Source organism: Chaetodon auriga, chromosome 3 (genome assembly GCF_051107435.1).
Source record: "Chaetodon auriga isolate fChaAug3 chromosome 3, fChaAug3.hap1, whole genome shotgun sequence".
Taxonomy (NCBI): domain Eukaryota; kingdom Metazoa; phylum Chordata; class Actinopteri; order Chaetodontiformes; family Chaetodontidae; genus Chaetodon; species Chaetodon auriga.
The window spans coordinates 24917094-24931477 of record NC_135076.1 but is presented as its reverse complement, the minus strand read 5'-3'; the positions used below and the strand labels follow the sequence as shown (position 1 = coordinate 24931477).

At 45.9% G+C, this 14384-nt stretch overlaps 2 protein-coding genes across 2 annotated transcripts; one reads left to right on the top strand and one right to left on the bottom strand.

Annotated features, from left to right (window-relative positions):
• Positions 1 to 82: 82 nt before the first annotated feature.
• On the bottom strand, positions 83 to 9451 carry ppat (phosphoribosyl pyrophosphate amidotransferase). The gene is made up of 11 exons (XM_076726384.1): positions 8300 to 9451; positions 3992 to 4058; positions 3515 to 3721; positions 3195 to 3307; positions 2954 to 3099; positions 2713 to 2785; positions 2473 to 2624; positions 2210 to 2337; positions 1883 to 2104; positions 982 to 1102; positions 83 to 866 (listed from the first exon to the last, which is right to left on the bottom strand). The coding sequence occupies exons 1-11, from the start codon at positions 8425 to 8427 to the stop codon at positions 694 to 696; spliced, it is 1530 nt and encodes a 509-aa protein (XP_076582499.1). The 5' UTR covers positions 8428 to 9451; the 3' UTR covers positions 83 to 693.
• Positions 4465 to 12952, top strand: paics (phosphoribosylaminoimidazole carboxylase, phosphoribosylaminoimidazole succinocarboxamide synthetase). Its single transcript, XM_076726383.1, has 15 exons — positions 4465 to 4907; positions 5182 to 5667; positions 5749 to 5808; positions 5887 to 6507; positions 6876 to 6953; positions 7223 to 7353; positions 9084 to 9126; positions 9234 to 9431; positions 10529 to 10707; positions 10826 to 11005; positions 11583 to 11696; positions 11776 to 11859; positions 12098 to 12278; positions 12372 to 12530; positions 12631 to 12952. The coding sequence occupies exons 1-15, from the start codon at positions 4514 to 4516 to the stop codon at positions 12795 to 12797; spliced, it is 3075 nt and encodes a 1024-aa protein (XP_076582498.1). The 5' UTR covers positions 4465 to 4513; the 3' UTR covers positions 12798 to 12952.
• Positions 12953 to 14384: the final 1432 nt, after the last annotated feature.

Sequence of the window (14384 nt, the reverse complement as noted above, 5' to 3'; positions counted from 1 at the left end):
TGTCTTCTAGCATCTGATCATTATTAAAATTAAATTGTATTAATGTTAAAATGAATTTTGAATAAAAAATGAAGTTCTCTTTGCAGTTATTCTGTTTATTATAACTTTTCAAATAAATTCATGTAACATTTAAAGTTAAAAAAAAAAAACAGACGCAAAACAAAAGAGCATAATCGGTTAATTTTAGCTAAAGATAGAAAAGTACACTTGAGGAAAATAAAGACAGTTTCACTTTTTGGTCACTAGCCTTGTGCGCTTTTCTGACACGGAAAATAATCTAATGCTGCCATTTTAGCATCTTGAGTGAAAAACTGTAACTACTCCTCTGAGATAGCTACCTTTACACGGTGACCTTCAAAGCATGTAAGCAAGCTCCAGTGCTGTGTGGTCAGACGTGCGCACCTGGAATCACACCTTAGTGACACAGTCCTCACAAACTGCAACCACTGGAGGTCAGCAAAAGCAACATTTTCAACTGAGGTGAAAGGATCCGAGACCCTCTATGGAGACAGCACATGCTGTGTTTGTGTATTTCATACATCTCGTAGTGTCCCAGATAGCAGTATTAAGATGTCTGACCACTTCTTTTCCAGTCTGCAGAGAACATTTCATTCACATGTATCAGCTGTGGGAGCTGGCAGGAAATCCAGAGTACTGCTGCTGTAACTATGGTTGGTCATGATGGTGCACCAGTTACCACTCCAGCTCTACTGGATACTTCCCAGTCAGGCAGGCAGTGCAGTGACCCACTCTCCTGCTGGACTTGTTACTGGAGCTGATCATCTTGTCCTTCTGGAGGTAGGCGATTCCCTCCTGGACGGCCGATACCAGGCCCTCCACAGTCAGGTACTGGACACTGTCAGCACCTGCACAACAGGTCGAGTGTTAATCGAGGTGCACCAAACTGGCTGAAGGCACAGTAAAGTGGGAAACATCGCACAATGACTGAATGGTGAGACGTATGATCATATAAGTACTTACCAATGAATCCAGCAATGTCCTGAAACTCTGGCTTGTTGGCGATGAGCTCCTCCTTGGTAGGAATATTGATGCCCATGTAGCAAGGGAACTTGATGGGTGGAGAGGCGACCCTGATGTGGACCTGTCGTGGTGAAAATACAGGTCAGTAACTGTAATTTTGAGGGTCTCTCAGCTGATTGGACTTTAAATACAGGCCCTGTCTCACTGCTGTGTTCACAAAAATGACAGCTTTTACAGTCTGGGGAACATTAATGACCCTTTGTCCATGTATTAAAACAGTGGTTCCCACCTTGTCTAAGTGTGTACCTGAGTGTGTGGATTATGACCAGGTCAACTAATATTCACGGTTTCCCCACAGGGAAGCACAGTGGGATCGAGGCTGACTGGGCTGTCTGTCCTTTTACTTTTCCCAAACTGTAATAGTACAGAAGGGTTTCTTTGCTTAGGCCACCCCCGAAGTGAATGTTTAATGTGATCAATCAATCACCTGCTGAGCGGATTCAGACAGATCACTCATTAAATATGTTGCCTTTATTGTGCAATGTAGTGACAGTGCTCATATTCACTCTTAATAAGTCTTGTATTTCATAAAGGTGTAATAATTTCCTCTGACAGTTGTGGAGGTGCGTGTCGACAAAGAAACACAGCAGGAAGCCCTGGTTTATTTTGAACCATTTTTAAGAGACCTGCAGAGGTAAAATTATCCAGTTATTCAGAAGATAACAGAAATGTAAAAATAAAAATGTTTCATATGAATATTTTCTCCTTTTTATCATCTCCTTTCACAATTATCTGGTGACCCTTTTTCAGGGTCCTGATCTCCAGGGTTAGAGAGTGCTATCAAAACATCTGTGTCAAGTCACCGTATGCAAGATTATGAAAACATTCTTTGCCGACAAACCTCAGTTGCTCCAGCTTCCTTCAGCAGTTTTATAATGGGGGAGATGGTGTTGCCTCTGACGATGGAGTCATCAATTAGCACCACTCGTTTCCCAGCAAAGTTGTCTGTCAAAGCCCCAAACTTCTTAGCAACTCCCAGCTGCCTCAAGCGGGTATTCGGCTGAATAAATGTTCTCCCAACGTAGCGGTTCTTACACAGAACCTCGATGTATGGCAGCCCAGACTGTGAGAGGAGGAGAGGGAAGCTCGTGAGGACAGAGGTCCGTCGGGAGGTGTCTGTGTTACAGCACGTCATTGCAGAGTTAAAGCAGACAGCTTGGAGACAGACCTGGTGAGCGTAGCCCAGCGCAGCAGGGGTCGCAGACTCTGGCACAGTGCTGACCACGTCCGCCTCTGTCGGAGCCTCAATAGCTAACTGCCGCCCGCAGCGCTGCCTGACGGTATAGACCATCTGCCCTGCAGTACAGTGGTATGTAAATAATACTGAACACGCAGCACTCACTGAGACAAAGTTTGGCAATTATTCTGCAAGAGAGCTAAACAGTTAAGAACAGAGTGGTATGAAGTATGATCCATAATCAAAACTCAAACCTTCAAAAATAGAGTCAGGTCTGGCAAAGTAAACGTATTCAAATATGCAGAAGGCAGGGAGGTCTCCCTCAGGGCGAGGGACAACGCTCAGAGACTTGACCCCATGTCTGGATATCTCGACTATCTCTCCTGGTAAGACCTCTCTGTAATACCTGAGAACCGGGAAGGACATGGAAATGGTCAGTGCCCACAACACTCCCGTTACAACGCAGAAGATTTCACATGAAAACAAAAACTGACTTGGCACCGATGGACTGGAAGCTGCAGGACTCCGATGACACAACCCACCCCTCAGTGTCCTTCTCTTCAGCACCTGAGCAAAAGGACAAAGCCTGACATTAATCATCCACCAGCTCACACATCTGACCTCTGACGAAATCAAAGGCTGACCTGTGACTAAAAAAATGCTCTGGCTTGAGCAGTGATAACCTCTCGTCAGACCTTCTTTATCAGCAGTAGACGAATAAACATGTTAGAATACCTGAACTGTGCAGTTTAGAGATTGGAACCAGCCGTCCAATACAGAGGGGGCGATTTCCATAAGGGTCGCGCACTGCATAGATAACATCTTTGAACATCACCAGCAGAGAGTACGATGTGGGGGTCTCAGTCATCAGATTTTTTATTCTACAACAGAAAATAAAACAAAAAAAATGGGTGTTTAAGTAGCACAGAGGGAAAAAAAAAGTTCTATTTATGCAGCGTCATGTTTTAAAACAAACCTGGCAACCCAGTCTGGTGTGTCCAGCTCCTCCATTGGGGGAGTGAATGCCAGGAGCTGCGTGATGAGCTCGCTGTCTGAGCTGGTGGAGAGGCCTACACCATGGCGCATTACCTGTGCAGCACATTCACAATGATTGACGACCACGCATACAAAACACACACAAGCATAACACTGATCAGCTGAACAGATGCCGTGCATACCGTCAACAGAGGTTTGTTTTTTACTTATTTATTTGTGGCGATTAATCCAACAGAGAGGCTCAGTGAGGGACATTGACATGCACCAGGTTCAGTGGGAACAAGTTACAGAGTTGCTCACCTTCTTCCGCAGAGCGTGAGCATTAACCAGCTCTCCATTGTGCGCCACAGCAATCTTGCCATGCAGCGTATCCACCACAAAGGGCTGGCAGTTCTGCAGCTCTGAGATCCCAGTAGTTGAATAGCGTGTGTGACAAATACCGAGGTTACCATAGCGCAGCTTCAGAAGAGCCTCGGCTGGGAAAGCAGAGCTCACTAATCCCATTCCCTTAACAAACAGGAGGAATCAGTGAGATGTTTTCAGTTACACAAGCTGCACCAGTAATAAGTGATATGCAGTGATTATGCTGTAAAGTGGGAAACCAGGCCACAAACTGGGTCTGATGAAGTCAATTCACTGTAACTGTGTGCACATGTGTGACTGTGAAAATGATGAGCTCTGACTAACAGTGCATCTCAAATGTTTCCGGTATTTGAACCATGTGTGTTACGCTTCTGTCTGATCACACAAGAGGCTTCTGCTCCTGAGCAGCGTTACCTTGTGGGTCGTGTATGTGGGAGGATCGGCTCCATTACATGTGACGATCCCAGCACTTTCCTGACCCCTGAGTAGAAAAACAACCACACAGAAAATGTAAATACATCACTGAGTTTAATCATCTCTCAGTCTCTTCTCTGCACGACTAAACATGATTAAACCTGTTCACTTCTAAAAGCCTCATGTGAGCCTTGAGGCACAATAAACTGGTTTGATTCAGGCACAATAAAGCAGGAATGAGGAGCAGGGGGAAAAAAAAAACAAAAAACAGAAACGACTGCTTCCCGGCTGTGGAGCTGCCATATACGGAAAGTCGTCTTGCTGCAGTTTCAGCCTATTTACCAAGCTGCTTCTCAGATTACAGTTGGTCCCGCCCCCTCGGCACACAGCTTAAGCCAGTGGTGAGGCTGCTTTTCTGCATGGAGGCGTTGCTTTCAGGCTTAACCGCCTGGTTGCCTAGGGAACCAGGCAGCAGAGACAGACGGATTGGGGAAAAGAAAGCGTTTCCAGGTCAGCTCAAACATGGAGAGAGGAGCAGAGAGACAAAGAGGAGGTGATAGGGAGGTGGCAGAGGAAAAAGGCTCGGTGGAGAGGCAGTGGGGGGAGGCAGAGGTGCTGGCTCTCATGTCAGTGTGGGACGAGCTGGGAGCTCAGCACGTAGCTGAGAGCAGAACCACATTTGAGCTGATCTCAGAGCGTCTGAGGAGGCTCAGTGTGGCGCGCAGCTGGTGGGAGTGTCAGGCCAAGTGCAGGAGCCTGGGACTACAGAGCAGGAAGCCTGACGCGGCAAGCACTTCAGCAAACTACAGCCCAGGAGTGGATGCAAGGCCAGAGGAGGGCTGGGAGGAAGAGGTGGAAGATGTGGGTAATCAAAGAGGAATCTACCCTTCCTCAGTCACTATGCCAATGCAGGAAGGTAAATGTAGGTTCAAGCCCAACCGTGGCACTGATGATCACCACAACGTTCAACACATTTTAGGATTTAATCAACTGACAGATCAGAAGATAAACAAGCATGTCAGCCAAACTGGTTTTATGTCAGCCTTAAACTGAAAGTAGAAAACTTCTGCCTGCTGTAAACATTTGAAACGCAGTCTGAAATCTGATTGGATTAACACATTCTGGCACATCTTATTGTTTTTAACCAAACGTGAGCCAGAGATTAACACAGTGTGCGCATGTGTGTACAGATTTCAGGGGTCGAATCCATCGGGCTCTTCCTTACACTCCGAGTGTGGCTGAAGAGGGGGGCCGCCACTGGACCGACGATGAGGTGCGAGCATTGCTGTGCGTCTGGGCTGACCGGCGCATTCGGGAGCGCTTGAAGTGCACACTGCGCAACAAATCCATCTTCCAAGAGATGGCCCGCCAGATGCAAAGAACCTTCGGGGTGGTACGCAACTGGAAACAATGCCGAACAAAATACAAGAACTTGAAATATGACTACAAGACTGCTAAAAGCGCTCACGCTGCTGGGGGCAGCAGCACGGGCGGCCCGGGGAAGTACATGAAGTTCTTCGATGAGGTGGAAGCCATCCTGCTGGACCGGGGGTTGGAAAACGGGACCGTGGAGATGCAGAAGAAGTTATATGATGGAGAAATGGGGGCAGGGAGGCTACAAACACCAGCACAGACAACGGCCTCAGAAAGCGAGGTTGTCATTGAAATTGATGACGGTATGTGTTCAGGCTGATGTGCAGAGTTTTTTATTCAACGCTAAAAGAACAATGAACGTTTCTACTATTTTTTATTTCCAGATGACAACAGCGATGATTACGATATGGACGCAGACATGGAAGTGAAATGGAGAGGATCAGGTATGCTTCATCAATAACCGCTGCAGTTTGCAGGATATGTAATCTTCTATTTCCTGAATCTATATCTACTCCCTTTAGATGCCCATCTCACGGACACACCTGCCTCTGACCAGTTCCACGTGGTCACGGTGTCGGACACAGGTCGAAACTGGAGCGACCAGGAGGTGCGAGCGCTGGTCGAGGTCTGGTCCGACGAGCGCGTGTGCAGGCAGCTGGAGAGCTCGACCAGAAAGCGAGACATCTTCGTCCAGATCTCCAACAGGTTAATGCAGCAAGGCATCGAACGCGACTGGAAGCAGTGCCACACCAAGTACAAAAACCTCAAGTACCTCTACCGCTCCCTCCAAAGAGGGAAGAGCGACGAAGCCGACCCGAGACGCCTTATGAGGTTCTACGATGAGGTGGACGCCATTATGAACCGCACAACTAATGGCTCACCACGTGGCACAGGGGCGGCAGACAACCAAGCAGATTCAGGCAGACTTGCGATGTTGCAGGACGCCGGTGAGGAGAACGATCACGTAGACGCTTATTTGACAAAGATGAACACAGTGACCACAAAGGCGGGAGCGACGGAGGAAAGATCTTCTAGTTCTGGTTCTGCGTCGTCCATAAGCCTCGATGTTACACCAAACAGCGAAGAAGTGAGGCCGCATACAGTCCAGGAGCTTCACCTTGAGCAACGGCACAGATTAATGAGTGAGATTAATATCGTTTTTCATGTCTAGCGGGCCGGTGGTCAAGGAGAGAATTCCTAATATTCATTCATGGCTTTCTGCTTTACATTTTAATTGAAGCAATTGTTGAGATAAATGGGAATTAAACAACCTTTTCCAAAAGTTAGGAGGAAATTAGCTTACACATATTTCCATTCAGTGAAGTAATGGTCTAAAAACACTGAGGTAAAGAGAGGTTTATCTCAGTGTTTACCAAAATAACAATAATAACAGTCAATCCATACCACCAAAAGAAGCTGGATAATATCAAATATTCCTTTAAAGCTCTAAAAGATGTTTTCTTTACTCTTAAAGAAAGGCCTGTTATCCAAGCTTTTATGTTGTCTGCAGGCTCGTCTGAACCCAGGGGAGAAAAACAGGACACCTACTCAGCCAACAGAGGACTGAAGAGGAAAGCTGTGGACCAAGGTTTGAAATGACCCTTCCTCTGTAATCACGGCATGTCACATGAATCGACCGGAGCCTTTTCCATTTCTGACTCAGTCCCGTGATTTGCCACGGAGCCTGATAACTAAATTATGGATAAGGGTTCGATTGTAACCGCTAACAAAAGGCACGTCTCATGATGAAGTCAGACCAAGAGAAAATGTGCATGAAGATCTGAAATGTAATAGCATTGCCGTTTTTAAAGCATTCAGGTGATCTGAATCTTAACCTGCCTTTGTTCCCTTTTTCAGACCCCACGCTCCAGACACCAGCGAAAAAACTGGGGGAGGCCCCGTGTAAAGAAGAGCAGGATCACATCCCAATAATAAAGATCAATTCAGTGCGTTCAATGGCATCCCCTCACTCATCCCCAGAAAGAGAGGTAACATCTACCATATGACAAATAATACAAAACGTCACACAACCGAGGAAATTATTCTTAAACAGGCTGCAGGCGTCCAGAAAAGACGATGCTGCTCTAAAGTCTATTTAGGCAGTGTGGCACTAATGGAACAATCAATTAAATTACCAAACACTTACTCTCGTATCTTATTATTGTATCATTTTTTTAAGAAAAAAATGCCAAATATCCCAAATGTGGGACTTTAACGCGTTTCTTATCCATTTGATGATAACCTAAATATCTTTGGATTTATTTTTGATCTAATTAAACAATCTGAATATGACTTCTTGGGCACTGGGAAATTATAAAAGGGCAGTTTTTATTTTCTGACACTGTATAGACAATGCGATTAATTGATTAATTCAGACAAGCACATTGATGTACATCTTGTAGTGATCTTGGTGTAAATCTGTTACTCATTATATCATTTATGGTGACATTAATCACACTTAGTCAAGAGGAACTCTAAAGCATGGCTGTTTTTCGCCATTAGCTTGTCTTTTATTGATCCTATAACATCTTCGAAGGTGAGGAGGAATTTTTTTAACTCACATTTTGGGATCAGCACTGAAAAACAACGTCGCCTTAAGCCACACGTTAATAACACACGCAAACACACTTGTGACATGGGAGTTGTTGTCTCGCAAATTAAAATACTTTTTACTTCTTTTTCTCTTATGTAACTCATAAAGTAAAACTAGAAAGTCAACCATTGTTATTCTTCGACTTCCGGAGTTAAGTTAAGCAACTTTAGTCTCACTTTTTGGACTTGATAAGTAAAAAAAAAAGAAAAAAAGTTTTGGTTAACGGTTGGTCCTGAACGTATCACAACTAAAACGGCTTTAAGCTAATTTGCTATCTTTATCCGTAGTTTTGACAAACGCCACTTACGTTAGAAGCGTACCCACACCTTTACGTTACTCACCTGTGCTGTAACGCCACGAGTCCCAGCGTTAAGACCTGAGCCACCTCCAGCTGTGTGGGCCACTCGCCGGCAGCCACACACCCGAAAACCCCGCACTCCTCCCCGATTCCCGACTCCTCAAACTCCATGTCTCCGCCGCGCGTCCCGGTCCGCCGTTAGCCTGACGGACAGTCTCGTGCCTGGTTGCCCGAGCAATCAGCGCGTGCGTGTCTCAACGCGACCGAACACGTGCAGCTGCGGTCGACGGTGTGGCACAACGTGGTTCGTTAAAGCAAAATAAACTCAGCTGACATTTTTAAAAGTGGCCGTGATAAGAGGAGAAACAAAAGTTCAGCTGTAACAGAAGAATCACCGTCGGTTATCAGAAATCAATCAGAATGAATTTGATCGAACACCTTGAATTGACGAAGCACACGTGGTGTTTTGCGATGAGAAGGACAACAACTCATCTGAATCAGAAAAATCAACTCGGCCGTTTGTCTCTTCCTGATGAACTTTCGATAAATCGATCTCCTTGTCAGAGAGAAAATGGCTGTAGTTTAATGTATAAACTCCCGAAACTTCTTCTTGCAATTATTTGGCGTTAGCGCATCTTCCCCTCACGTGGTGAGGAACGCGCTGCTGTGATTGGCTGTCTGCGTGAGTTGAAGCATGTGATTGGTTATCAAAGCATGTAAGACAAGCTCCACTTCCCCCTTCTGCTTCCCGCACACCTCCTGCTGTCTCTTCATCTACTTCTCAAAGTTAAGTGGAAGTTTGGTCCATTTTGTGTGTTGTCTTCCAGGACTGCAGGTTGTTAAAGAACACCACCATGGCCTCCACACCAGGTACGGCGCAGTAAATTAACAATGCATGTATGTTTTAAGAGCAAAAATAAAACGTGCAGCGTTTAATTTGGAGCTTTTCACGTTTGTGTGCGTGTTTTTTTTTTTAGAGCTCAAGATCGGAAAGAAGCTCAATGAGGGAAAGACGAAGCAGATCTTTGAGCTCGTGGACCAGCCCGGACTGGTTCTGGTCCAGTCCAAAGACCAGATCACCGCCGGGAACGCCGTGAGGAAAGACCAGATGGAGGGCAAGGCTGCCATCGCCAACAAGACGACGAGCTGCGTGTTCAAGCTCCTGCAGGAGTCCGGTGAGGACTAAACTTTGTCTAATCGGTTGATCCGTCTAGAAGAACCCGTCTCACTCATCCTGAGGCAACTTTCCCAAATGTTACGCAACATTCAGGGTGTTCGTGAGCGGTTTCAAGCCAGAGGGCTTAATTACTGTGGAGTTTAAGTATTTGTTTTAATGAGCTCTCCTCACACACACACAGTAAATGAATCCCACTGAATTTTCCCAGTTTGACCACAATGAGTGAGAGAAGAGGTCAGTGAGGTGACAGAAAACCTTTGGCCTAGTTATCTTTCATGTTAGCTGTTGGGAAACTTTATCAGTTTCAGTATTTTTAAAACCCGTTTGTAGCTGCAGATGTAGTTTGTTATTTGCATTATTGATTGATTAGTAAAAAAAAAAAAAAAAAAACGCCATTTGTAATTCTTTAAAGCCAAAGTGTACAAGTTCAGGAAAGACAAAAACATGATTTAGAGTAATTCCATTAAAGTTAAAGATGGCTAGTAATTACTCACATTTTCAAAGCTGGAACCAGATTTTTTATTTAATTTCTATAATGTGTGCTTTGGAGCAGATCAAGGCTTTGATTGATTATTGAAATGGTTGGTAATCAATTGTCCATCAGCTAGTTGTTGCAGCTCTGCCAGGAACTCTCTTCATGACAAAATTCAGTAACAAATTCAGGTTTTGAACAGTCATTTTTAATTTGTTACTTGCACATTAAATGCACATGATCCGTGCAGCAGGCTGTGCTGAGCTGATGGAGCCCTGCAGTCATGGGGACATTTGTCGTGGGGACATGTGTCATGGTACAGTCCGTGTATGTCTCTCATTAGTCCCACAAAAAAAGCTTGCAAAATTCCAAAATGACTCTCCATCTTGCTTTAATTTAAAACTGATTGGCTAACTGTGACCCACATGCCACTCATGAGTGAGCCTTGTGACTTGAAGCTGGGATGCGTATAATTAGGCAGAACGTGACCCACCACATCCCCCCTCGCTTATCCTTCATTTCAGAGGTATGAAAATCTTCAAAGCGCTGCCATGTTCACAGTCCTTGACACAATCAAGATGTTTGGGTTTTGGAGCCTGATTTTAACGTCTGCGTCCTTCCAGGCATTAAGTCTGCCTTTGTGAAGCAGCACTCAGACACAGCGTTCATCGCAGCCCACTGTGAGATGATCCCCATCGAGTGGGTGTGCCGGAGAGTGGCGACTGGATCGTTCCTCAAGAGGAACCCAGGAGTGAAGGAAGGCTACCGCTTCGCCCCCCTGAAGATGGAGATGTTCTTCAAAGTGAGTCTGAGCCCTCGCCTCGACTTCCTCCAGTGTTTTTCTTTAAGGTGCCGCGACTCAAAGTGGCCAGGTGTCAAATCACGTCCGTCTGTGTGTAATCAGTCGCTTTCTGATGTAGGATGATGCCAACAATGATCCCCAGTGGTCAGAGGAGCAGCTGCTGGAGGCCAAGTTCTCTCCGGCCGGGCTCGCCATCGGCCGCTGTGAGGTGGACATCATGAACCGCAGCACTGTGGCCATCTTTGAGATTCTGGAGAAGGCCTGGGCCACTCAGAACTGCACGCTGGTGGATATGAAGGTAGGCAGAGCAGCACTGCCCTCTGCTGGTTAAACTGGTGCCCTGGTGCAGTGGTTCATGCAACAGCATGCACGTGACCCCTTTTCTATCACTGAGTAAACCGGTGACCATTGAATAAGTGACAAATTTCATATTATCTTTAATGCAGAACAGTGACAAAACAGATCAACTGATGAACTGTACAATTAACCCAAACAGAGAAGGCAATAACTGCAGGAAGTTTGTGTAAAACAAGCCATTTGGAAGAATTTTGTGTGAATTATGAACGTGAAGAAGTGTGAACGAACTTTTATGCAAGTCTCTCTTTATTATATCTTTTATTATTATTTTTAACAACCATACATACTTAATAGGTTTCTTTTTTTGACAAATTATTCCCCCTGAAGCTTGACCATTGTTCTGTGAGCTCTAGTTGTTCACAGAAACGAATGAAATGCTGAGATATAGGCCTGCTGTTTTGTTTGCTGCTTTCTTACACCCCCCCGTTTGGCTTTGGTGACCCCTCGTGGGCGTCCGAGCGGCCGGGCGTGACCGCTGACCTCCTGTAGCTGCTTCAGTTTATCTTCCTTGCTTCTAGATTGAGTTTGGCGTGAATGTGAAGACTCAAGAGATCGTCCTTGCTGATGTGATCGACAACGATTCGTGGAGGCTGTGGCCAGCTGGAGATCGGAGCCAGCAGAAAGATAAGCAGGTCAGGACTTGGTTTCAGTTTGGTGCTTTTTAAGAACTTAAGCTAAAAGCTGAAATAACTGGTGTTCCCTTCTTTCCAGGTGTACCGAGACCTTAAAGAAGTCACTCCTGAGGCAATGCAGATGGTGAAGAGGAACTTTGAGTGGGTCTCCGAAAGAGTCGAGGTCTGTTTGTCAGGACGGCGTCAGGCTTTTCGTAACTTTGTTTATTCATTTTTTTTCAAATGAGATAAATCACATTGCTGCTTTAGCTGAAGGATCGAGGGACAACAGATTCAATGTACAGTCCAGAAAAGGATGATGTGTTTGATTTAATGACATTTGGAGAAATCTGAAGAATTGAGTTTGCGGCTGACTAGATTTAATGGGCACAGAGCTAACGAGCGCCGTGTTGTGTCTCCAGATGCTGCTGGAGCCCCAGGCCGGCGGCAGGGTGGTGGTTTTGATGGGCTCCACCTCGGACATGGCTCACTGTGAAAAAATCAAGAAGGCCTGCACCGCCTACGGGATTCCCTGCGTCCTGAGAGTCACCTCAGCACACAAAGGTCCCGACGAGACTCTGCGCATCAAAGCAGAATATGAAGGTGTGTGTCGTCATTTTAACACAAGCTGAAGGATTTTTCCTCTTCTATGCTTTTCTGTGCTCTGTCACGTCGTATGTATCCGCCTTCCCTCAGGTGACGGCGTGCCCACTGTGTTTGTGGCTGTCGCTGGCAGAAGTAACGGCCTCGGCCCGGTGATGTCTGGAAACACGGCGTACCCCGTCATCAACTGCCCGCCTCTCACTCCAGACTGGGGTGCGCAAGATGTGTGGTCATCTCTTCGTATGCCAAGCGGTGAGCGTCACGCTTCCTGTTTTTATGTCTTAAATTATGCGTCACATGTGAGTTGATTCATCGCAGTAACTGAGCCCGCCGTTGTCTCCCCTCCCTGCAGGTCTCGGCTGCTCCACCATCCTCTCCCCCGAAGCCGCTGCTCAGTTTGCGGCGCAGGTCTTCGGGTTGACCAATCACCTGGTGTGGTGCAAACTGAGGGCCTCCATGCTCAACACCTGGGTGTCTCTCAAGCTGGCTGACAAGAAGCTGCAGGCCTGCAGCCTGTGAAGGGACCCCCTTTGAACCCAGTTAGTGCTGTTTTAGGGTTCCACAGTCTGTCGATGTTCATGTCTCTGTTCACCGTGAAAACCCACTAACGGTGTTCTTTCTCACACACAAATCATTCCATTAAAGAAGAAAACCATTAAAAGCTTCTTAAGTAAAATCTCCCGTGGTCGTTTAATCCCACTGCCGACCTCTGTCACAGGAAACATTTTGGCATGTCGGAGCAGGAAAAGCACAGATGTAACATTTAAAAATGGCTGCATTCCATTCAGGTGAGCTGGTTCCACGCTCCTGGTCGTGTGCATGCTGCTTTACTGGGACATTTGGAACTGAGCCAGCGCTAACAGAATTTGTTTGACATGCTTTCCCTGCAACGATGAGTCAAAATGTCTGTATTTTGGGATACACACTTATTCGCTCTCTGGTGGGAGAGCACTCATTTAACTCCCCTATTGTTATCTGCTAAACAGAAGCATCACAGATAATTGGGCCAGAGCCCCGGCTGCCATAGGAGGAAACAGGCTACGCTCTGAAATTGCACACAAACTACTTTTTAAAGGCTCCTGATGTTTTTTGACCGAAAGAAAAAATAATTTTTAGCATTTCTTCACCAGAATTATATCGCTGTTAACGAGGAGAAGGTTAATCTCAAGTCACAGCTACTCTAAAAAACTGATATCAAGCTGCAAATCTGCTGAATCTGCAAAAGAGACCAGTAGTGGCTCAGGTGCTGATCATACATGTCCTGCTTACAGGGCCGATGCACCCATTTTTACAGCTGCACTGTCATAGTGTCCTGTTTCATCGGCCGCACCCTCTTGATGCAGACTTCACTTCAACTGTCTAAGAAATCCAGCTGACAATCAGAGCTCCTTCCAGTGATGCTAAAGCCCTCACGACACCCTGTGGCTGCAGCTAGTTTGCATGCAAAATCTGTCTGCTCCTATTTCTGTGATGGCAGCCTGAAGGACTTCAGCGTGAATTTGTCACATCTTTCCTTTATCAAATGTGAGACAGGTGCACTTCCTCTGCTCTGCAGGAGTGACGGCGACATGGACCAGGATGGACAGCTGCATAAATATTTCCCACACATTCACCACTTCAGCCTTACACACGTTTCTTCTGCCCAGCTGTGGCACCTCGACTGAGCCACAAGAGGGAGCTTGTGTCCCGTGTTGGCGATCCAAAATCTTAACCTTTCAATCTGTTCCAGCAGTTTGCAGCCAAGGGAATGAGTCAGAATATCATGCCACCATTTTATTTTTTAATTCTATTATAGCACAGCTTTCCCTCTGATAACAAATGATGGGTATAACGACCTATGATGTGCTAAATCTTTGTGCCCAGTGTGGGTGGAGGTGGGAGGATGGAAGCGCTGAGGCTGGAGAGCGATACAGATGAGTGCAGGGAAGCTGATATCCGACGAAATCCTCTGCATTTTAATTTGGAGTTGAGTTTTTTCTTTGTTTTGTTTTGTTTTTTTTTTTGGAATTAGTTTTCCCATCCCTATGTGCAGCATACAGAGCAGAGGTATAATCACAGAGCTGAAATGGACATAATGTGTACGTCTCATTGATTCACAGGTCTCTT